Source organism: Athalia rosae, chromosome 1 (genome assembly GCF_917208135.1).
Source record: "Athalia rosae chromosome 1, iyAthRosa1.1, whole genome shotgun sequence".
NCBI lineage: Eukaryota > Metazoa > Arthropoda > Insecta > Hymenoptera > Athaliidae > Athalia > Athalia rosae.
The window spans coordinates 31,529,351-31,554,052 of record NC_064026.1 but is presented as its reverse complement, the minus strand read 5'-3'; the positions used below and the strand labels follow the sequence as shown (position 1 = coordinate 31,554,052).

At 40.2% G+C, this 24,702-nt stretch overlaps 2 protein-coding genes across 3 annotated transcripts; one reads left to right on the top strand and one right to left on the bottom strand.

Annotated features, from left to right (window-relative positions):
* Positions 1–21: 21 nt before the first annotated feature.
* LOC105691637 lies at positions 22–10,434 on the top strand. 2 transcript variants are annotated; one of them, XM_048660042.1, is made up of 4 exons: positions 22–273; positions 836–856; positions 9,567–9,772; positions 9,853–10,434. In XM_048660042.1, the coding sequence occupies exons 3-4, from the start codon at positions 9,573–9,575 to the stop codon at positions 10,121–10,123; spliced, it is 471 nt and encodes a 156-aa protein (XP_048515999.1). In that variant the 5' UTR covers positions 22–273; positions 836–856; positions 9,567–9,572; the 3' UTR covers positions 10,124–10,434. The 2 variants fall into 2 exon arrangements, with proteins under 2 accessions (XP_048515999.1, XP_012265693.2); XM_012410270.3 differs by lacking the exon at positions 836–856.
* A 231-nt stretch (positions 10,435–10,665) lies between these two features.
* LOC105691538 (serine-rich adhesin for platelets-like) lies at positions 10,666–22,918 on the bottom strand. Its single transcript, XM_048660379.1, has 4 exons — positions 22,762–22,918; positions 17,528–22,069; positions 13,378–13,491; positions 10,666–13,114 (listed from the first exon to the last, which is right to left on the bottom strand). Exons 1-4 carry the CDS (start codon positions 22,766–22,768, stop codon positions 10,881–10,883), a joined length of 6,897 nt encoding a protein of 2,298 aa, XP_048516336.1. The 5' UTR covers positions 22,769–22,918; the 3' UTR covers positions 10,666–10,880.
* Between the last annotated feature and the right edge of the window lie 1,784 nt (positions 22,919–24,702).

The window sequence follows — 24,702 nt, the reverse complement described above, 5'->3', positions numbered from 1 at the left end:
TATATATGAGGGATCCCGCCAGAATCCGGCTCCAGCTCACCTACAACCGTGAGATCGGCAACAGAAGAGCTTGCGACATCGAGTTATTCTAATCGAGCGGATTTTCAACTTAGCTATTAACATTGGACTATCGATAAAATTAAACTAAACCTCACCGATTTCACCTGTCTTTTGATTCGAGTCGCGCGTCAACCCTCAACGAACACTATAGACCGCTAACTTCGGAGCTTTCGTGAACCTGTGAACCCTGTGAACCTGAAAACTAAGCTGAAGGTGAGTAACCGATGGTGAGAAATCGGTTTCTTTAAACTATGCTCATCTTTTTAATATAATGCTTGATCTTTTCGAAAATTTGGTACAACTGTTTCCGTATATGAAGGAAAAGCCCCCTTCCAAACAAAATTTTTGCCGCTACTCCGAAAGGGTTGTAAATTTCAGAAAAAAATCCAACGAGCTACCACGATGGTAAAAGAAATAAGTTGATATGGTCTTACATTCGATAGAAAATGAACGGTTTCTCTTGCATTTTAGTGATCGGAGGTCTCTCGTCATTGTTATAATACATAGAGATATCCGAGTCTGTGAACATACAGTGATGATTGAAAATCTAATTGATACGATCGTCTTAAACATAGCCACGTTTTTTTGTTTCGTCCATATTAGAATCGAAATGAGTCAGTTAACAATGAAAAAGAAGAGCTGTAATTTTTTGTCACATGTATCGTATCGGAAACTGAACGAACATTTTGCATATTCCTGCAAAAAGAGAAAGAAAATTAAATCGCAATTATCCTGGTGGAAAATGACAATAATCATTTTTGTATTTTTTTTTTAGCTTCCAGTGGGATTTGATTTTGTACGTACGCTTCAGATAATTCTCTTTTTATTGCCTTTACGCTAATTTTTTCAGCCCATGCAATAGCATGGAATGTCGTTGCTTTTTACGACAGACGGTACATCGTAGTAATTTTTCATTGATCTCCCACCCCGCGATTCCAAAGAGTCAATTATCACTTAAATTCATTATCACCCTAATCAACCTGTACCAATAATTTAACAAACTTGTTACTCGTACTGCATCTCGTTCCAAATCCCGATGATGTGGCTCGATACAATTCGCACAACACCGATGCCCGTCATATGAAATGTACAATACGGAGAAAATTCAACAAGTAATATACGACATCACGTGCTCGAACTTAGAATGGGGCATTAGCCGGACCGTAGTTGAATATTTCAGGAGCTTTTTCGTCCCTAATAATTTCAAGCGAAAACAAATCCTTCGACTCTGACCACGTGTGGCGATATCTTTGTTTAATTCCTTCGGGGTCCGGGGACTAGTTATTGGCGATCGGTGATTCAACTACAGTACACATGTTGCCTCAAGGCTACTGAATTTTGGAATAGTGGAAGGTAAATTGGAAAGATGAAAAGTCAAAGGTGGTGTACGATACATATGTAGGTAGCTAGTAGCTAGCTAGCCATCGTTTGAATTTCTTCTCGGATACGTAGCTATACGGATAGCTGGGGTAATCACATGCATTAAAGTCTTAACTCCGTTTACATAATAAATCAGATTGCGTTTCGTTGAGCTGTTCCTTCGATACCCTCGGGGTCTCCGGAGTCCCTCGGCATTCGTAGTATACATCTAAACCTCGTACCTGTACCGATACTTTTATAACGCGACATCGGAATTAAAATTTTTGAAGAAATAGCTTCCGTAACCGTACGCGAATGTGTAGGGGTTGGTAGGTACTTCCGACGTTCATATTTCTGAATAAAAAAAAAACAACTCCGACGTAGATATCGCTACCTGTTGCTCTCGTCTATACGTTTACTATATATGACCTTCTATAAATACATAAAAGCGACGTTCCTCGTTATTTCTTCGGGTACCATAAGACGCACGTATATCGCGCCGCTGTATGTTTATTTCCTAAATGACTTTCGCATTACGTGTTCATGCGGCAGCAAAACTTTGTGCTCGCCAGTTTTTATTTATTACCAAAGACCGCTTCGGAACCGATCTTGCCAACTTGTTATATGTAACCTTCGCAAAGTTATCGGCTCAACAATGCTTCCAACTTTAATTATATTCATATAGATTATAAGATATTTTGTGCTAGATCCTGAAAGCTACACCAACCTGAGTCACATTCGGCGTGTACAATGGAATAGCGCTGTTCTGCAACTTTGCATCCATATTTTCCACTCCGGTGTACAGCTAATTATCGAATACGATAGCCAAAAATTGAAGGAAAAAGCTTCGCAAAAATTTACGCGCGTGGATCAAGTGTCGGTCAATAAGAAACTACTGATATTTCCTCTCAACGATAACACCCCACGAATATCGGTGAGCTAAAAAGCAAGAGCAGCGTACACACATTCCGATAAGAGTTGTTGATTTTCGCTATGATTGATTGAACACATGAAAAGAGAGCGATTGTTATTTTCGCATCTATAGTCGAGTTTAACAAATCCGAACAGGCTGACGCGAAAATTGCTGTAATAAAAATTATGCGGGTTCCAGAGCTTGCGAAGTTCTTCTTTTTTTTTTTTTTTTTGATTCCACGAAGAAATACGACGTGCGGATCGAAGCGGATTTTCAAAAATTGAAAGGAAATTCGAATTTTAGTCATCGTTGGATTGAAAATGCCGTCACGTTGAACCGTTGTTCACCACAAACGAAATTAGGGATCCCACAATTTCTATTCTACATCGCTATCTGGATATAAAATAGAAATTTTCCATTTCAGCAACTAATGAAATAGCACACTAAACCGAAATTTCCCAGGTTTCTTTACAACCGGCAATTTTCCAACAATTTTTGTTTATAGAGTGAAAAAAATCAAAAAAATACTTTCGTATACCCGCTCGCCTTTTCCGTCTGAAATCGCGACGCAGCCTCTTTTTTACGACAAATTTATAACCGGACAGCTAGAACGTAATCTTAAAACCTTTAGAACCTTTACTACTCGTCGTCTTAAACTAGTTTCAGCTTCATCCTCCGCTTCATCTACAGGTGCAACCTTGTAACAACGGGTTAACAGCTCGTCTATTTTCCCTATCCAATTGATCAACTTATTCGTAATGTAGAATTTCATTCCGATATTATATGCACGTGTCGCGGTACACCGTATCAACCTATATGCGATAAACAAGGCTGAAGCGGTATTAGCTGCTCGTAAAAGTGCTGCAGTAATTACTTTCTCCGTGGGCACGTACGAAGATCACGGCGCTGAATCGTGATCAGTTTAAGGTAAAAGTTCAGCGAAAGAACTTCTACGCTGGATACACAATATCGCGAATGACAACGAATGTAATTTCGACTCGGTATAGGCGGATATAATTATTGAACAGAATATGACAGTAGGAGGAACAGAATCTCCAGAACCCGTTAACGGGATCAATCTTCTCACCAACAATATGAAGGTTCTGGGGTAACGAAATTTTCGTTCACATGTATTCCACTGAAAAAAAAAAAAACAACTCCGAGGAGACTGAGAAGAGTCTCTAAAATTTAGTTGTGACACGAAATATTACTCGAAAATGCTACAGCTGCGATGTGATCTCTGATGTTTTTTGTAACGGTTAGTTTTCTGTTTCGCTTTTTTTTGCTTTTTCTTTCTCAGTATTTCCATTCTCTGTCGGAATATTTAATCGTTCCACGTTTGTTTCTATATTTCGTGGATATCGTATTGTTCTTTGGGTAAAAAGTAAGCGGGAAAATTTGAAGCCAAGTTCAACGTCGGGCGACGAATAATTGGCTTAAATATTCAAAACTGTCAAAGCCCGCTTGTCAGGTGGCATGTTAAAAGAATTAGCGAAATACGAATCGGCGGCATTCCTACGTATATTGCCAGTTGTAAATGGTATACGCTCGCTGCGTGGTGTAACAGGAAACTGGGATGTAATTTTTGTCATTCGGTCATTTTATCAGAGAAAATAAATTCCGATAAAATTCTTCTCTTGTTTTCTCACTAAATGAAGACTTCGCCGAACTTTACCAAATTGTATACACCTAATATCATTAGCGTGCTAAAATTATACATTGCAGGGTGAAAATTTCTAGCAAAATGTCTCGCGCCTGATGTAGATTCGAGATTAAAATGAAATTGGAGGTTTTATCTGTATTCCATTTCTCGGACACTTGACTTCTCGATCAAAGATAGACGACCATGTATCTCATCGCGTGAGCTATGCAAAAAGTTAATACCTTACTTCGAGAATCTAATATTTTAATCGATTGGTAATAAATTTAATGGACGTAAAATCGGATGCAACGATGGCTCATCGTCAATCGCACAATTTAACGATTCATATAGTAGCTGAAATCGATGTCATCTCATCTCATCATGTGGAAGCTGAAGGAAAACCTTTCCCGAGAGTAACCTTTTTGGGTCACCCTGTGTATAGAAGATATTCAAACTTCGAGATGGTAAACTTGGTTCGAATTAAACGTGACCTGATTTCGTAGCGAACCAAACGTACGTTTTGATAATTTATTCATCTGCATAAAGTTCAGTTACGTCCAAGACAGCAACTTATACAACCTATAGGATCTGACCATGCAAGCTACAGATGGTCATATGAACTTTGAACGATGGGGATGTCGATGTTTGGAGCTTTTCTCTACGCAGTTTTAATCTATTTAGACATGAAAACCAGCGATTAACAGAAGTGCGTTCGTGAAAGCGCATATCAGAGGTGCTGGATCTTTGCGGTATCGAAAGTTAATGTCACAAAACTTAATTTTCCCCCAAGAGTTTCTTCCCCGTGATTGCGCTACAGATTACAGATTAAGATACGGGAAGGTATGCCCCAAAAAAATCTTCCGATAACTGTTCCCGATTGCGGTTCGAACTGCTTCAACTATTCGCTTTATACACACGCCTCGTACGTATTTCAACTCCATTCTACCGCGCCTCAGGCCTACGGAGATCTCTAATGTTGCGCTGAACAGATCGAAGATATCACCTCCGATTACTAAAACTGGAGGGAAACTGAAGCGACGATTTGTGCAAAATTTTCTTCCATATAATTTGATTGAATTTTTTTAATTTTTATCCAGGCCTGCGGAATAATACAGTTCAATGAAAATGAGAAAAATCGTGTTACCAGGTATCAGTTTTTACATGCAGCAATCCGATATAATTTTTTTCCAATACTTTGAACCAAAAAATAAAGTTGTTTCCTCATTTGGATGACGTTTGATAATGTGATCCCCACAGAATGAGGAAACAATGTCAAAGAAACAAATTATGGACCTTCAAATGAGAAGTTAGATAAGATTAAAACTTTTGATTGGTGATTATTCACGACTCATAGTCGTTTGTTGCGTATAAATAGTCTCATACAAAGTTTTCGTATATTATCGACGTAACGGGAGATCAAGTTTTACAAAAGACTTGCGAAATACATAAATGAAAAAGTTGAAGATGCGCGAAGGGCTCTAATTTATCGGCAGCACGATTCTACACCAGTGTGCTTCATTTTCGGAAAGGGGTTCGTTTAGGCATTCGGTTCTTCTATTGTTTCCAGCAAAATAATCAGCTCGCTACCCCTGTATCGTACTATCGATGGAGAGCCCGAATAACTGTTGCATGTGTATTACAATTTTCTATTACTGACGTCGGCACAGTGGGTGCGATTTCATGCTCAAATAAAGCAGAAGAGCTCTGACTTTGATGAGCGAACTTTTTACACCTCCAACGTCCGTTCTCTAATTGATATTTGATCACATAATGATGAATTCGCGCTACTTTGAAACTGCACCTACAATCTTCCTACACTACCCGATATTAAAGTATAGTATAGTAACATTTCATACTGCCCGTTATTGACGTAGAAATGGAATTTGAAAGAGTCGAGTCTAAAAAATTTTCCTGCGAGATTTTCCAAAATTAATCTCAATGCATACCATAAACCTTATCTATATTTTGAATCGATAAGATTGATAAGATATTTAGAATGCACAATATGCCAAATTTTATTCGGTTATTTCTACTCAGAAAAACGTAGCTTTTTCCAAAATTAAAATTACAATAAGGAATAAAAAAAGTTTACTTTTCCTGGACCCTTTTCGAATTTATTATGAAAAAAACTGTTCACGGTGCGCACGTGTTTGCCATAAGGCTCTAGTCCCAAGTTGAACTAATTTAAAAATTTGTACTAGACTTCTTTACGATTAGAAAAATAATTCTCAGTTACAAAAATTAACCCTTACGTCCCTAAATTAATAATTTTAAGCCGTGATTCTCATTAGCTTAATCAACTGCGTCTCGTTTAGCTAATAAGAAGAAATGCGATCGCCGCCACCCTCGGTATGAGTGAAAATTTTTTTTTTCTAACAGGAACTTTAAATTATATAATATTAACGACGCCGATAGTGGGACGTGACAAATAATTTCAAATCGCAGTGTGCAATCAGCGATCAGTCCATTAATAGTTTTTCTGTTTGTTAATCAGTTATCAAATAGAATTCCCTGGTATACATAAGTTCCGGACAAGGTGATGATGACGATCGGCCATTTGTTAGTGTTGAAGTTGATCGAATTCACACCATCATTTTATCTCAAACAACCTTTGCACAAAGATAAATGCGTCAATACATAGGCACGTACTCATATCTCGAAATTATCATCATCCAGCGAGATAAATCCAATTAAAGTTTTAATCTCACACGTACGATAGTATGCGATCAAGGATTAGGAGATGGATTATTGATATCATAGTAAAGCAAATGGGACCGTTTATACGCCATCAGCATAATTTTTGCGTCGACAAGTGTTCGAGTGTTTAGAGGAGAACGGAAACAATAATTTTTTAATCATTGAAAAGCCGAAAAATTGTCAACTTCAATTTTTTCAATTGTCAGAATGATATGAACCGTGAATGTCGAGTACCGGAACGAAGGTAGAATGAAAAAATTCAACAAAATTTTATGAATAGTAAAATTCATGTCTGTTATCATCAGTTACACTTGTTCGAAATACCAGAGCATACGATCTTCGTATGTTACCTAATGTGAGGTAATAAACAAAATAGATAAACTCGAACACGTCACGAGAAAACCGAATCAATTCATATCGATCGATGATAATCCATTCGCTCGATTAAATCGAGTACTCGTATAAAAGCCTCATGGACATTTACCATACGGTAAGTGTTTTTCGAAGAGAGTCGTGGAACCAGAATCGAACGTGAAACTTGAGCCAGGTCTGAAATGAACCTGATAGAGTTGAATTGCATAATAAATGATAGATGATGATGATAGCATCTTACCTCCCAGAGTTACTTTGCATAGACAATGTCGACGAGACAATGAAGGAGATTTTCATTTAATGCCCTTTTACATCCGAGACCGACCGACGTATTACAGAAGGTTTATTCGAGGAGTTTGAAATTTTCTCCCGCAGAACTTGTCTGCTCGGTTTTGTACACATTGTACTGCCAACTACGACGAAGGTATGAGTAATGCCGCAACGATCCTCAATGCTCCCTGAGAATACGATGAGATGCTGAACTTGATATACCGATTAATTCACAAACCCCGTTCTCTAAGCTTCCGTAAGCCCAACACCTCATTAGGATGGCTAATCGTAACAACTAAACACGCGTAACTATAATGAATTGATCGGTAGATTCGTTTCACTGTGTTCAATGGGTCTTCGTTGTTCTGCTTTGCCAAAGGGTAAACGCTGGTTTCAAGGAAGTTTCGTCTCCAAGCGTACACATGGGCTGTTTGAATTTATGTATTGAAAAAAGATGACTAATTAATATATCCACCTGTATAATTGATATATTCACGTACAGATCACGCGTTGTTTCGATTCGTCCGCTACTTGGTCTCGCCATTAAGGTGATGTGGATACAAAATGTTCATATTTTAACGTAATCGTAGATCAAGGCGTCCGGTTCATTGGCCTCCGGTCGTAAGGTATGATAGTGAGAAACTCAATTTTTTGATAATTTTTAATCTCTCCATGACCCTCACACGTTCATGAAATTAACAATAATATCAGTTTTTCGTTAAACTTGACCGATAGCCGATCATTCCTTACCCCTGACTCTGCATATCCTCGATGAATGTTGTCAGCGATCGCTATTATCCAAATTATAGTAAAACCAGGAAGCGCTTACGAAATTTTTATCGCTCCGTTAAAAGTGGATAGATGGATCTAGATATTAAATGTCTACTTTAACTGTTATCGCAAAACCTACTTAAGAGGAGGGAAAAATAAAATGACAACACTTAAATACATCGATCGATCGCTCGACTAGTCAACCGTTCAATTTCAAAAAGGTCCATTACGTGTGTTACAGGTTAAGCCGATATGCTATCTACGTATAATTTTACACCTTTCGTTGAAAAAGCCAATGACCTATCGACGCCCCCTCAAAATCGGTCCATTCAGCTGTGGCTCTAAACCGCGCGACGTCAGGTCAAATACGCCTGGTTACTATGATCCAACAGCAACGTCATCCCACGTCTTCCTATGCACAAAGAAACCAATCCATCACAAACTGTCCGTATAAACTGTCTTATCGGTGTGATCACTGGTCCGTAACTATAAGGTTAAATGAAACCTTCTTCAGGGGTATCGGTCAAGGTTACTGCGAAGCGTAACGCAATGGATGACCTGCGCTGCAACCGTCACGTTTGCAGTGCTAGGAATATTTCCATTTTCGAATACCTCGCACGGATTTGTCACCGAAAATTTTCAAAGCATATAATCTAATGGCTATTCTCCGAGATAAGCGATATCGTAGAGCACAGCCGGTTGGCTTTTCTCTATGAGATTTAACCGACTCACAGAATTTATCATACAGAAACACTAACCGTCCCTTGGCTTATTGAAAATGCCAACCAGCGATTTACACGCCTTAATAAATATTTATATGGTTTGGTGCACAAATATGGGTACACCTTGGAGTGAAATTTTATTACACAGGGAATGTAATCGATTTGTACTCCCATTGAGGTGGGCTAATTCCATCGAGAAACAAAGTTGTTGAAATTTTTTCGAGAAAAAATAATACCACTGTCGTATTAGTTTGAACGAAATATGATTGTGACTGTGATTTTCCATCGTAGATAGATATTTGGTATTTTACTTTATACCTATACGACGAGAATCCGAGTCATTGACGAGATCACTGCCAGCCCGGACCACAATGTGAGAAATATCGTAGTATAACAAAACTGCTTCATCAAGCAGTGTGTGAATGTTAAATAGCTTAGAAACATTAAATTTTCGCAGTGTAGATCACCCTATTTGCATCATCATAAAAGCAGCTACAATTTCGTAACCTCATTAACCGGCCAAGCGGAATCCGTTGAGAACGAGTCCATGGGTTGGGTTAAAATGAAGAAGTAATCAGGAGTAAATGCGGAAGGGTTACAGAATAAGCGCTTTTCTCCTCGTTAACGGATGTTGCCAAATAGTCGATATGGAAAAAAATAGCGAAAAAATATAACTAATAATATTCAATGCATAATTGCATGAATCCCATGTTTTGTGAATCAGTTAACAAACCAGTTGGCCTGTTGTTTTCCGAAATAGATCGACATGACTGAACAGAAGATGCCGGTAATCTTGAGCATGCTCGCGTGCCTGATCATGATGGTGACATTTAGTCCAATTCTCGTCTTCGGCGAACCCGATCCTATGGCTCGACCCACCAGACCTAAAGTTTTTACCAGTGCTGATGAGTTGCGACGATACCTCGACCACGTAAAGGACTACTATTCTTTAAGTGGAAAGGCTAGGTGAGTTCAAATTTTGAGTGATTCGTATGTAACGGAATGGTGATGATAGATTAAAGTTATTTTTTTTTCTAAATGTTAAGGTATGGTAAGCGCACACCGAGTCTTTCGATCACTGAGAACCCGTGGGAACTGGTTCGAATACCTCCAGCACAATCTACTCTCCTTGCTCTCCGGCAACAGCAACTGGATCAACTCCATCAAATTGAAAATCCTCTGAGGCATCAATTGCAAAGGGAGATACAGAATCAGCAGGAAGAGCAAGAGGAATTAAGACAATTTGGACAGGGTGGACAGCGCGAACCATCATATTTATATGAAGCGATGGCCAAGTACTACGATGAAATGCAATAGTGACTCTAGGACGAAATGAGCTGTTGTTCGACAGTTTGAGCAACCGGCTAAATTCTTTCACCCACCGAGACTAAATAGTCGATACTGTAATTCCATACGTCTGTGTTGACGGTGATCTCTTGATTTACGTCCCTAACACTCTGATCCTAACTATACTCTTCCGCAAAAAAAAAAAAAAAAAAAATTAATGAAAATTCATCTCACTTTCTCTATACGTTATACAGACACTGTCACGTTGTATTCTATGTTAAGGTAATAAATGTATTATATACTTCCCGAAAGAAGATGTGTAATAAATGAGATGAACATCCTTTCGATAATTCATTCGCCTACTGTGGCTCTGGATTCGGCCAACATGACAATTAGAATATCAGACTGATGCAAATTATTTACAAAGTACTTTATTTGTACATATAGTGGTAGAAGCCACGAACGACTGACGTTGAGGATAAATGTTTATTTTTCACTAAATACAGTAAAGAATTAATTAGCGCTGGATCATTCTTTGCGCAAGGCAAATAAATATTAAGTTCAATCAACTATTACGCATAACGGTTATTTTATTAGTTATTATTAGTCGTCTGTACACATAAGTAATACATGAAGCTGAAAAGTTACATCGTCGTCGTCGAGATCATAGTTTAGTTTCTCGACTCTTATCCTATCCATTCTGTCAGAATTTGGTTATAGAAACTCTTGATCGAAGGTGGTAGTTGCAATCAAATTTTCAAGCAGCCTATTTTCCATCAATATGTTATTAAGTCGTTTGGACGCAGCCGGATGTTTCTGGCCAGTCACAAACCTTCAACTCATCATTAAAGTAAAGCGATCCGGGACACTCGAAGAGATACGGTGTACCATTGCTGCATATGCAGAACTTGGTGCAGTCTTCATGCGCCAATAAAACAGCAGACTTTAGTGGATCAACAGAAGGACAGGCACCACTTCGTTCACAAGGTCCAACAACGCTGGAGGTTGTGGAAACAGTCAGGTTGTCTGATTTAGCGGTGGTGCTGGTGATTTTAGTGGTAGATATTTCAGAATCAGTTGAATTAGTTCGATTAGCATCAACTGAACCGTTCAAGGAACAGCCAGCGCTTTCAGGCCAATCACAGACCTGTAAAATAGAATTGAAGTGAAGACCACCGGGGCACTCCTTCAAGACCTTCTTCCCCCAATCACATTGGTAGAATAGTCCACATTCAGATTCATGTGCGATGTGAACGGCGTAACCTTCGTTTTCAGCTGGACATTGTGAAGGTACTGTTGTTTCGGTGATTCCCGGTCCACTGCTCGATTCTGTCGTACTGCTTTCGGTAGAATTCGTGTTTCCTGATTCACTGCTAGATTCTGTCGTACTGCTTTCGGTAGAGTTCGTGTTTCCTGATTCACTGCTAGATTCTGTCGTACTGCTTTCAGTAGAATTCGTGTTTCCTGATTCACTGCTAGATTCTGTCGTACTGCTTTCGGTAGAATTCGTGTTTCCTGATTCACTGCTAGATTCTGTCGTACTGTTTACAGTGGAGTTCGTGTTTCCCGATTCACTGCTAGATTCCGTCGTACTGCTTTCGGTAGAGTTCGTGTTTCCTGATGCACTGTTAGATTCCGTCGTACTGCTTTCGGTAGAATTCGTGTTTCCTGATTCACTGCTAGATTCTGTCGTACTGTTTACAGTGGAGTTCGTGTTTCCCGATTCACTGCTAGATTCCGTCGTACTGCTTTCGGTAGAGGTCGTGTTTCCTGATTCACTGCTAGATTCTGTCGTACTGCTTTCGGTAGAGTTCGTGTTTCCTGATTCACTGCTAGATTCCGTCGTACTGCTTTCGGTAGAGTTCGTGTTTCCTGATTCACTGCTAGATTCCGTCGTACTGCTTTCGGTAGAGTTCGTGTTTCCTGATTCACTGCTAGATTCTGTCGTACTGTTTACAGTGGAGTTCGTGTTTCCCGATTCACTGCTAGATTCCGTCGTACTGCTTTCGGTAGAGGTCGTGTTTCCTGATTCACTGCTAGATTCTGTCGTACTGCTTCCGGTAGAGTTCGTGTTTCCTGATGCACTGCTAGATTCCGTCGTACTGCTTTCGGTAGAGGTCGTGTTTCCTGATTCACTGCTAGATTCCGTCGTACTGCTTTCGGTAGAGTTCGTGTTTCCTGATTCACTGCTAGATTCCGTCGTACTGCTTTCGGTAGAGTTCGTGTTTCCTGATGCACTGTTAGATTCTGTCGTACTGCTTTCGGTAGAGTTCGTGTTTCCTGATTCACTGCTAGATTCTGTCGTACTGTTTACAGTGGAGTTCGTGTTTCCCGATTCACTGCTAGATTCCATCGTACTGCTTTCGGTAGAGTTCGTGTTTCCTGATGCACTGCTGGATTCTATCGTACTGCTTTCGGTAGAGTTCGTGTTCTCTGATGCACTGCTGGATTCTGTCGTACTGCTTTCGGTAGAGTTCGTGTTTCCTGATGCACTGCTGGATTCTGTCGTACTGCTTTCGGTAGAGTTCGTGTTCCCTGATGCACTGCTGGATTCTGTCGTACTGCTTTCAGTAGAGTTCGTGTTTCCTGATGCACTGCTGGATTCTGTCGTACTGCTTCCGGTAGAGTTCGTGTTTCCTGATTCACTGCTAGATTCTGTCGTACTGTTTACAGTGGAGTTCGTGTTTCCTGATTCGCTGCTAGATCTCGACGTGCTGCCCTCGGTGGATACCGAAGTAATTGTACCATTCTTGCCACAAGTCGAATCTTCAGGCCATACGCAAACTTGAAGCACCGGATCGAAATAAAGTCGGCCTCCTTTGAGATCTCTGTCTGCACAAGTAGTCAGAATTTTTCTTCCATTGGAACAAGTGTAAAAGCGAGTGCAGTCCCATTCGTGTGCGATATGAATAGTCGTATTCAACGGATCGATCCTTGGACATTCTGTAGGTACAACTACTTCTGCGTTGCTAGAAACAGCAGCTAGTATGGCCACTAGTACTGTGGCAAAAAGGTGACTTCCTACGGTAGAAAAAACAAATCATGTCAAATTAATTTCAGGATACATTGATATTTCATCAGTTTGAAAAAACAACAAAAAGCGGACGATCCTATTTAAGAAATGATAATTATTTGAACACTCTAAAAAACAGAAACAGTTCTACAAGCAGCTTCTGAATCGACGACATGTATCACGATCTGTTGGATCCAGTTGCGTCTTATTTCACATAACTACATGGTTATTTGGGAAATCTCTGCCCGACTGGCTTTGCTCAAAAACTCACCAATCATAGTAAATTCACAGAAATGCGTGTTAACTCCGTATGCAATTTTATCGTTTACCTCAAGAAATGATGTCTGAGACGATACCCCGAACTCTTTTATAGAGTTCACATTATCTGCTTATCAGTGCATTATTAGTTGTCATACAACCATATCTCTGAAATCTGAGTGACATTCATTGGGGTTGGTGAAGAGGGACTGATAATCTGGATAGTTTCTTTGAAATTGTGTTTACGACTTTTTTCACGCCGACGACGTTGAAAGTGGCTATCACTGCTGCACTTGCAATCTATATATGCGGTATTGGTCGCTCATCGCCACAGACTCATTGTCAACACAACAGAATGGGCGATGACGTTAATTGATGCGAAAAAAGTTTAGCCTATATTTTTAAATACCTTACGCTGATTGCTGAATCTCCAAATCTTCAGGGGTAAACAGATTACAATAAGTAATTCGCAATCTCATAACTACAATCATTATGGGAAAAAGAACAATTATTAAGCGGAATGGATTGTTTGACAATATACACATACATCAATGGATGATTGACTTATTATTTATGTATAATATTTGGACACTTGATTCAAATTCTAGAAACATTTCTGACTTTCTTTCAGTGCGTTTTGGTTGAGTCTGGTCTGGTCTGCTTCTGACGAATATCCGAATAATACAACTGTACATAACATATCTTGAACGATCCAGGATGTTGAAATCGATTAATTGACTAAACATTTTCGCATTCAATCTCTTTAAATTTAACATGCTCCTCATGCGGTTAATAACTCTCTACGCTCATGCCAGTCTCTAGAGCGTAGCAATATTTCTAGCATTCATCCCCAGCCTAGGTCTCATTATCATATCTAACTATCCTAGAATCCCTTCTCCGTTTTCTTTGATTGATCAAGCAATTAGTAGGGTGAATTCTGAAAAGTGTTTTTTTTTTTTTTTATTTCCTTAGCATAGGGGCAGAATTTGTAACTTATGAAGAAAGAAAATTTTTCAAATCTGGAAAAACTTGTTTACTTCATATTTTGAGGTAGCCCACTCGTTTTTTGAATAGATAATTAATCAAGTGGGGTACTCCCGGTGATAAAATTTTTTTTTTGGTCAAAAATTATAAAAAATTTCTAGAAATTGTCGATCGTGCATGCGTATATATTCGAAATATTCGAATTTCTCAATTCACCCGCAAACCCGAGCTTAGCTGGAGTCAGCGTAGCCACGGGCGCGCGGTTTGTTGTGGGGCGTGACCTCTGCTCAGCCCCGAAGGTGACGTCTCACAATAAAACGCTACGCAGCTGGCTACACTGACTCCAGCAAAGCTCGGGTTTGCTGGTGAATTGAGAAATTCGAATATTTCGACCCATGCATGGATTCCGACAAATCAAAGTGGGTCTACGACTAAAACCAATCGATATGTCTTACAATTTTTCTGCTCCCAACAGCAAATAATTGATGATTACTCGATTGATTGCACGAGTAGATGATTTTGGCTTTCAGATTTGGATTCCTGAGCTGATTATATGTCAGATTACTCTTGAAGAACCAAAAAAAAATTCGATTTTCGAGCAAAAAATAAATCATTTTTTTAATTGGGTTTAATATGCTTTTCTTATGTATTTTAATCTCAGGAATCCAAATCTAAAAGAAAAACTGATCTATCTCTAAAATTGACCGAGTTATCGCCAATTTTCAGCTTTTTGGGGTCAAAAATAAAAAATTGATTTTTCAGTCTATCTCAATGTGATTTGAGCTGAGAAATCCGAATCCGAAAGAAAAATTGGTCTATCGGCAAAAATGACCGAGTTATCCCCATTTTTTGGCGATTTTTACCATAAAAATGGAGATATCTCGGAAGGAAAAAATCGTAGCTCAATTTGGACAACGGATTCGTGCTCCTGAGGTCAAAATACATAAGAAAAGTGCCATACGATCAATTTTAAAAAATAAAAATTTTTGACCAAAATTTGAGATTTTTCCAAGGGGTACCCCTTACGATTTTTTCAAATTTTGGCCAAAAATTTTTATTTTTTAAAATTGATCGTATGGCACTTTTCTTATGTATTTTGACCTCAGGAGCACGAATCCGTTGTCCAAATTGAGCTACGATTTTTTCCTTCCGAGATATCTCCATTTTTATGGTAAAAATCGCCAAAAAATGGGGATAACTCGGTCATTTTTGCCGATAGACCAATTTTTCTTTCGGATTCGGATTTCTCAGCTCAAATCACATTGAGATAGACTGAAAAATCAATTTTTTATTTTTGACCCCAAAAAGCTGAAAATTGGCGATAACTCGGTCAATTTTAGAGATAGATCAGTTTTTCTTTTAGATTTGGATTCCTGAGATTAAAATACGTAAGAAAAGCATATTAAACCCAATTAAAAAAATGACTTTTTTTTTGCTCGAAAATCGAATTTTTTTTGGTTCTTCAAGAGTAATCTGACATATAATCAGCTCAGGAATCCAATTCTGAAAGCCAAAATCATCTACTCGTGCAATCAATCGAGTAATCATCAATTATTTGCTGTTGGGAGCAGAAAAATTGTAAGACATATCGATTGGTTTTAGTCGTAGACCCACTTCGATTCGTCGCAATATATGCATGGGTCGAAATATTCGAACTTCTCAATTCATCAGCAAACCCGAGCTTTGCTGGAGTCAGCGTAGCCAGCAGCATAGCGCTTTGTTGTGAGACGTCACCTTCGGGGCTGAGCAGAGGTGACGCCCCACAACAAACCGCACGCCCGTGGCTACCTGACTCCAACAAAGCTTGAGCTCCCTCGTAGACTGAGAAATTCGAATATTTCGACCCATGCATGGATTGCGACGAATCAAAGTAGGTCTACGACTGTAACCAATCGATATGTCTTATAATTTCTCTTCAACTTCAATTACAAGTCAAAAATAGGGCATGTCATTTTTGATTTTATACTTGAATTACAAAAATAATAGGAGAAAAATTTTGAATCGTGAACGAGTAAAAAATAATTACAATCGACAAATTTTAGATATTTTCTATGATTTTTGACCAAAACAAAAATGTTATTACTGGAAGTACCCCACTTGATTAATTATTTATTCAAAAAACGAGTGGACTACTTCAAAATGTGAATTAAACAATTCTTTCCACATTTGAAAAATTTCCTTTTTTCATAAGGTACAAATTCTGCCCCCATGCTAAGAAAATAAAAAAAAAAACATTTTTTCCAACCCACCCTACTATTTATTTATTTGTTTCATTTATTATTCATCTCCCCTCTTATACTGGTCGCTACCATTGTTTAATCCATTCAGGTATGTATTTGAATTATTATGCAGATCTAAAATATCGGGGGCCATCGCCCAGAAAAGACGTTCTCTGCAATAAAACAAAAAAGTTATGAGAGCTTGGAAATATTGCTAAAAACATGAGGATACGGTTGATTTCGAAATTGTGTATACCTACCTGTAGCCCAAGCCAGCTTTTCTGTTCATTGGAAACAACAGCAGCATTAGCTCCAGCAGACTGAAGATTCTTAAGGGCATCGATCGGCAAGGAAACACAGAATCGGTAACAAGAGCGATTTAGGAATAATCAACGTGAATAATTGAATTTGTGTGGCCAACGTGGCGGCCGAATACTATGGTGATCTGTCGGTGAACTCCGATCGCAACTATCTGCACGGAGCAAAATAATTCACAATTAAACTTTTTCTACATTATGCAAGATCGTGATACGTAATAGAACAAATGAGAATATCCTTCCTCGCAATCTTTCTATCATCTGGCAGTTCAACTATGATTTTCAAAGTGCATTCACATCAAGAATGTCAAAAGCTATGAATGATTAAAGTTGGGAATAAATATTTATTGTTCGCCGGGTACAATGATGAATTGGTGAATTGTAAATCATTTTTATTGCAGTGCAAATAAATACTAAGTTCGAATCAACTATTATGCATGATGGATTATTTTATTAAGTAATAATATTAGACTGTATACATAAGTAACACATTTAGCTGAAAGGTTACATCTCCGTTATCCAGATCACTGTTTGCTTTTTCAACTTTTGTCCAAATCTTTCAGCTGTTTATGATTACCTTTCATCTCTGATTGCCATTCTAGTAGAATTTTACATTAGACCTTTGCTCTTAAAGATCATTATTACGCCGCCTGAACGCAGCCAGATGCTTCAGGCCAATCACAGGTTTTCAACTCGTTATTGAAATAAAGCAAGCCCGGACAATTGCGGACAAACTGTACACCATTGCTGCACATGCAGAACTTGGTGCAGTCCTTGTGGGCCAATAAAACTGTGTAGTCGAGGGGATCTACGGAGGGGCAAGTGCCACTGCATTCGGTACCATACGCGGGGGTAGTGGTTTGTTTTGCAGTCGTGACCTCAGTAGTGGTTGTAACTTTTGTGGTACTACTAACTGGTGCAGACGTGGGTTTTACAGTCGGAACTGATGCTGGTGCTTCCGTCGAAGGGCTCGTTGTTTGGTCGGCACCGTCTACACAACCAACATTGTGAGGCCAATCACAGACTTGAGTGCGGTCGTTGAATTGAAGACCAGATGCGCAGCTCTGACGGATCCATCTACCCTGTTCGTCGCATTTGTAGAAAAGATTGCACTTGCACTCATGGGGTATAAAAGCGAGGGGGCAGACTGTATTGTTGGTATCCGTGATACCCGCAGGGGTCGACCACTCGAATTCATTTGGGTCACTAGTTTCATTTGGAGCAGTGGTAGTGCTACTCTCTCCTGACTCTTCAGATGCCGTTGAGCCAGCTGAAACAGTAGTGCCATTCTCGTCTGACTCTTCGGATGTAGTAGAGTCGGTTGATACAGTCGTGACGACCTCGTCCGGCTTTTCGGATGTCGTAGAGTCCGTTGATACAGTCGTGATGACCTCGTCTGGCTTTTCGGATGTCGTAGAGTCGGTTGATACAGTTGTTTCAACCTCGTCTGGCTTTTCGGATGTCGTAGAGTCCGTTGATACAGTCGTAATGACCTCGTCCGGCTTTTCGGATGTCGTAGAGTCGGTTGATACAGTCGTGATGACCTCGTCTGGCTTTTCGGATGTCGTAGAGTCGGTTGATACAGTTGTTTCAACCTCCTCTGGCTTTGCGGATGTCGTAGAGTCGGTTGATACAGTTGTTTCAACCTCGTCTGGCTTTTCGGGTTCGTTGGGGTTGCTACCTCCATTTGACGCACAATCAACGTTCTCGGGCCAATCACACACCTGCAGCACAGGGTTGAAGTGCAGACCACTAGGACATTTGTTCAGGACTTTGTGTCCCCGATCACACTGGTAAAATAGTCCACAATCAGATTCATGTGCGATGTGAACGGCATCGTCTCCGTTCTCAGCTGGACATTCCGTAGGTACTGTCGGTTTTGTGTTTTCTGAATCATCGGGTAAACCAGGTGCAGCAGTAGTAGTCGACTCCGCGTTCTCGGTATTTCCGGTGGTTGACGGATTTGATTCAGCAGAAGTAGTCGACTCCGCGTTCTCGTTATTTTCGGTGGTTGGCGGATTTGATTCAGCAGAAGTAGTCGACTCCGCGTTCTCGTTATTTTCGGTGGTTGACGGATTTGATTCAGCAGAAGTAGTCGACTCCTCGCTATCGTTAGGTTTGCTGGTAGTAGACTGAACGGATTCAGTTGATGTTTCCGCATCATCGTTGGATGTGACAGGTGGTTTGGTTCCCTCTCCGCTGCTACCTCCGTTGGAAGAACAACCGACGTTTTCAGGCCAATCACACACCTGCAAAACTGGGTTGAAGTGCAGACCACTGGGGCATTCTTTCAGGACTTTGTGTCCCCAATCACACTGGTAGAATAGTCCACAATCGGATTCATGTGCGATGTGAACTGCATCGCCTTCGTTTTCAGCTGGGCATTCCGTAGGTATTGTCGGTTTTGTGTTTTCTGAATCATCGGATGAACCAGGTGCAGCAGAAGTAGTCGACTCCTCGCTATCGTTGGGTTTGCTGGTAGTAGACTGAACGGATTCAGTTGATGTTTCCGCATCATCGTTGGATGTGACAGGTGGTTTGGTTCCCTCTCCGCTGTTACCTCCGTTGGAAGAACAACCGACGTTTTCAGGCCAATCACACACCTGCAAAACTGGGTTGAAGTGCAGACCACTGGGGCATTCTTTCAGGACTTTGTGTCCCCAATCACACTGGTAGAATAGTCCACAATCGGATTCATGTGCGATGTGAACTGCATCGCCTTCGTTTTCAGCTGGGCATTCCGTAGGTATTGTCGGTTTTGTGTTTTCTGAATCATCGGATGAACCAGGTGCAGCAGAAGTAGTCGGCTCTGCGTTCTCGTTCTTTTCGGTGGTTGACGGATTTGATTCAGCAGATGTAGTCGACTCCGCGTTCTCGTTATTTTCGGTGGTTGACGGATTTGATTCAGCAGAAGTAGTCGACTCCGCGTTCTCGTTCTTTTCGGTGGTTGACGGATTTGATTCAGCAGAAGTAGTCGACTCCTCGCTATTGTTGGGTTTTCTCGTAGTAGTAGACTGGACGGATTCAGTCGATGTTTTCACATCATCGTTGGGTGTAACAGGCGATTTGGTTCCCTCTTCACTGCCACCACCGTTTGACGCACAATCAACGTTCTCAGGCCAATCACACACCTGCAAAACAGGGTTGAAAAGCAGACCATTGATGCACTCCTTCAAGACTTTCTCTCCGGAATCACACTGGTAGAATAGTCTGCAATCAGATTCATGTGCAATGTGAACGGCATCGACTCCGTTTTCAGCTGGGCATTCCGTAGGTATTGTCGGCTTTGTGTTTTCCGAATCATCGGATGAACCAGGTGCAGCAGAAGTAGTCGACTCCTCGCTATTGTTGGGTTTCCTAGTAGTAGTAGTCTGAACGGATTCAGTCGATGTTTTCACATCATCGTTTGGTGTAACAGGCGATTTGGTTCCCTCTTCACTGCCACCACCGTTTGACGCACAATCAACGTTCTCAGGCCAATCACACACCTGCAAAACAGGGTTGAAAAGCAGACCATTGATGCACTCCTTCAAGACTTTCTCTCCGGAATCACACTGGTAGAATAGTCTGCAATCAGATTCATGTGCAATGTGAACGGCATCGACTCCGTTTTCAGCTGGGCATTCCGTAGGTATTGTCGGCTTTGTGTTTTCCGAATCATCGGATGAACCAGGTGCAGCAGAAGTAGTCGACTCCTCGCTATTGTTGGGTTTCCTAGTAGTAGTAGTCTGAACGGATTCAGTCGATGTTTTCACATCATCGTTTGGTGTAACAGGCGATTTGGTTCCCTCTTCACTGCCACCACCGTTTGACGCACAATCAACGTTCTCAGGCCAATCACACACCTGCAAAACAGGGTTGAAAAGCAGACCATTGATGCACTCCTTCAAGACTTTCTCTCCGGAATCACACTGGTAGAATAGTCTGCAATCAGATTCATGTGCAATGTGAACGGCATCGACTCCGTTTTCAGCTGGGCATTCCGTAGGTATTGTCGGCTTTGTGTTTTCCGAATCATCGGATGAACCAGGTGCAGCAGAAGTAGTCGACTCCTCGCTATTGTTGGGTTTCCTAGTAGTAGTAGTCTGAACGGATTCAGTCGATGTTTTCACATCATCGTTTGGTGTAACAGGCGATTTGGTTCCCTCTTCACTGCCACCACCGTTTGACGCACAATCAACGTTCTCAGGCCAATCACACACCTGCAAAACAGGGTTGAAAAGCAGACCATTGATGCACTCCTTCAAGACTTTCTCTCCGGAATCACACTGGTAGAATAGTCTGCAATCAGATTCATGTGCAATGTGAACGGCATCGACTCCGTTTTCAGCTGGGCATTCCGTAGGTATTGTCGGCTTTGTGTTTTCCGAATCATCGGATGAACCAGGTGCAGCAGAAGTAGTTGACTCCTCGCTATTGTTGGGTTTCCTAGTAGTAGTAGTCTGAACGGATTCAGTCGATGTTTTTACATCATCGTTTGGTGTAACAGGCGATTTGGTTCCCTCTTCACTGCCACCACCGTTTGACGCACAATCAACGTTCTCAGGCCAATCACACACCTGCAAAACAGGGTTGAAAAGCAGACCATTGATGCACTCCTTCAAGACTTTCTCTCCGGAATCACACTGGTAGAATAGTCTGCAATCAGATTCATGTGCAATGTGAACGGCATCGTCTCCGTCTTCAGCTGGGCATTCCGTAGGTATTGTCGGCTTTGTGTTTTCCGAATCATCGGATGAACCAGGTGCAGCAGAAGTAGTTGACTCCTCGTTATTGTTGTTTTGTTCATCATCGCCGGATGGGGCAGTCGTAACTACCGTTGTGTCTCCATTTCCGGTGGGTTTCGAGGTTCCTGTGACGGCCGAGCCTTCGGTGGTGACCTCAGGACTTGGATCTTTATTGCTGCACGTAGAATTTTCCGGCCACACGCAAACTTGAAGCACCGGATCGAAATGAAGTCGGTTTCCATTGGGATCCCTGTCGGCACAAGTAGTCAGTACTTTTTCTCCATTGAAGCACGTGTAAAAACGAGTACAGTCCCATTCGTGTGCGATATGAATAGTCGTGTCGAGCGGATCAGTTTCAGGGCATTCTGTGGGTACCACCACATCAGAAGCGTATGTTTCTTTACTGACCGTCACAGCGGCCAGCGTGGCCAACAGTGCCGTGGCCAAAAGGCAACGTTCTGTAACAGAAATAACGGTTCAAGTTGAAGTACTCAAAATATTCACACATTGATTTTGCATAAATATTGATGGACGGCAACGAAAGAGCGATCGTGGAAGGACCAACAGTGAACGGAATCAAATATATTAAGTCTCTAAATAAAGCACCTTCTGAAGTTTAAATCGCCTGTTACAATTATTTTATCTGGTATAAATATCCGTTAATAGTTCCAAATAAACAATCATTCGCTATTTCGAAAACTTCATAATTTTACAATTGAAAGTTTACGGTATTCCCCAAGTCTCATGCATCGCAAGCATCTTCCCCATCAAGCTTCATCAAGAAACCCCAATTTAATGTTGGCGGGTAATCCAGCAAGGATTCGTTTTGTCTTTCATGTCACCAGCATTAATATAATACGAAACAGTACCACAACTACACACGTTACAAAATAGATTGTCGGGCTACAGTTGAATGACCAGTAAATCAACGCATTACTACTCATAAAAATCAATTGAATAGTTTGCGAAACGCTCCAAAAATAGTGAACACAATTGAAGGTGGCTGCCCGATCACAATTACCATGATTTTATTGATTCAACGGTGTCTCATACAAACATTGTCTTCGACGGATTAGTTGAAGGTTTTATATGAATGGCGTAATATTGATTCTCCAACACTTTGACCGACGGTTTTCATTTAAAAACTCACCAATCATAATAAGTATCCTGATCTATGCACTGGCACTATAGTATTAATTGTTACCGTTCAATTAAGGAAATGTTGATTGAAACTAGAATGCGAAGTCTTTTATAGAGATCAGGGTATCGGCTTATCGATACATGACGAGTTATATTATCATATCGCCAAAATCTGAGTGGAGTCGATAGGGTTTAATGAAGGCGGGGCCAATAATCAAACCATTTTCTCAGAACTTTCGCATACTGCGATTTTTATTTTGATTATCTTTAACCTTCAGGCCACCGGGATTTCCGGAACTTTATTTCTCTAAAAAGTCCTCTTAATTTGGTCTTGTTTCTCATATTCGACTTCAATGCAGAACCGCGTCTGTTGTGAGACTTTCCGGCGGCTAACAACCGGAAAAATTTTGTACTCCTCGAAATTTCAAGTAAATGCTCTCGTAGGATTTTGGAAAATGAGGAATGAGACGATGTAGGTAGTTTTATGTTGCACCCTTTGAAAACCACCTTTTATTGTTTCTCGATATCACAACATGGGGTGGTTTTTTTTTTCGCGATTAGCAACTTCCAAAAACGCAAAAACTAGTAAGTTTTGTTGCAATTCAAACGGTTCGAATTTGTGTGACTGGTAAAGAACATTATCTGCCATTCAGATCTACACAGTTTACTTTGATTTGAAAACTCCTGCTACATATTTTCAAATTCGCCTACATCATATATTTCAGATATCTAGAGGTCGAATTGAATCGAGGAGCTGATTTACACATAAAGAATAATTCGATCGTCATGCTACCACTGGGAGTATAATACAAGTGTGAGAAGCCGGACAGCAATCCGCTGGCGGTATTGGCTTGATATCTAGCACAATTTTTTCATTCCTAATTGAAATTCGTTTCATTAAAAAAAGGTTTTCACGAAAACACCAAAAGTATCCACGTACATATATTTCGAGGTACCCAACGATTGAACCAAGCGACAATTGATACACAATATGATATTAAAAGCAGAGTGAAACGGCGTATCGATTACCCAAAATCAACATACAAGGTGCCCAAGAAATCTAGAAACGTCTTAAAAAATTTGATAGGGTGATAAAAACTTTATCTTGGGAAAAAATTACTAAAGGAACCTATTTCGAATTTTCAGTTTTTTTCACCATATTAAATTCACTAACCCGTTTCTAGATTTTTCATACAGTATGTATATATTTATAGCTGATGTAAGGTCCAATATTAAAGTCGAAAAAAAAACAAATCTACTATTTACCATTCTATCATCCACGGTCGTTACGATCATGATTCGAGTACGTGATCGATAATTCATATAAGATGTGGATGTGCAAGACAATCATATACCTACCTATGATGCGAGGGCAACAAAAAGCATGATGATTATTTTGATAATTACTTCCAAGAAGCAAATCCTCGTCGCTAAGTGGTCCGTTCGTTACATGGCATTATTACAAACTAGTACTGATTGTGACTGTCGGCAGTTCTCTGATGTATCTCAATCGCATGATGTTGTCTCGTCAAAATCTGCATGAAAGCCATGCATTCGGTTAAACAGAGATCAACAGAACTGTTCGTATTGAATATTCTTTTAAAATTAAATGCAAAAGTCAGATACGAAACTCAAAGTGCGAATTGTTGCTCGAAATATTCAAGATTCGTAGAATACCGATAAGCAAAAATATAGATTATAATCTGATACCTCGTCATTAGCAGATAAGCAAAGAGCAGATAGCAGACGTCATCGCAAAGCCTCACATAAAATTATCGCTAAAAATTCGTCATGCCTGTTTCTCCCTGAAATTCGAACTGGAGTATTCAATTGGCAACAATTTAATCAGTATTGCATGAATATTGAAAAACGAAGTAATAAATTGTATCATGATGTGTGATTGAATAAATGGCATCGATTTGATCAAAAACTTGTCACATCAAAACGATAC

Bases quoted from the DNA above. Each gene is read 5' to 3' on its own strand.
- LOC105691637 (XM_012410270.3), top strand. From the start codon at position 9,573: ATGACTGAACAGAAGATGCCGGTAATCTTGAGCATGCTCGCGTGCCTG. The intron at 9,773-9,852 runs GTGAGTTCAAAT...CTAAATGTTAAG, and splicing joins TCTTTAAGTGGAAAGGCTAG to GTATGGTAAGCGCACACCGA.
- LOC105691538 (XM_048660379.1), bottom strand. The intron at 13,492-17,527 runs AATAATGATCTT...ACTGATAAGCAG, and splicing joins TGGCTGCGTTCAGGCGGCGT to ATAATGTGAACTCTATAAAA. The intron at 13,115-13,377 runs GTGAGTTTTTGA...TTTCTACCGTAG, and splicing joins CTGTGAATTTACTATGATTG to GAAGTCACCTTTTTGCCACA.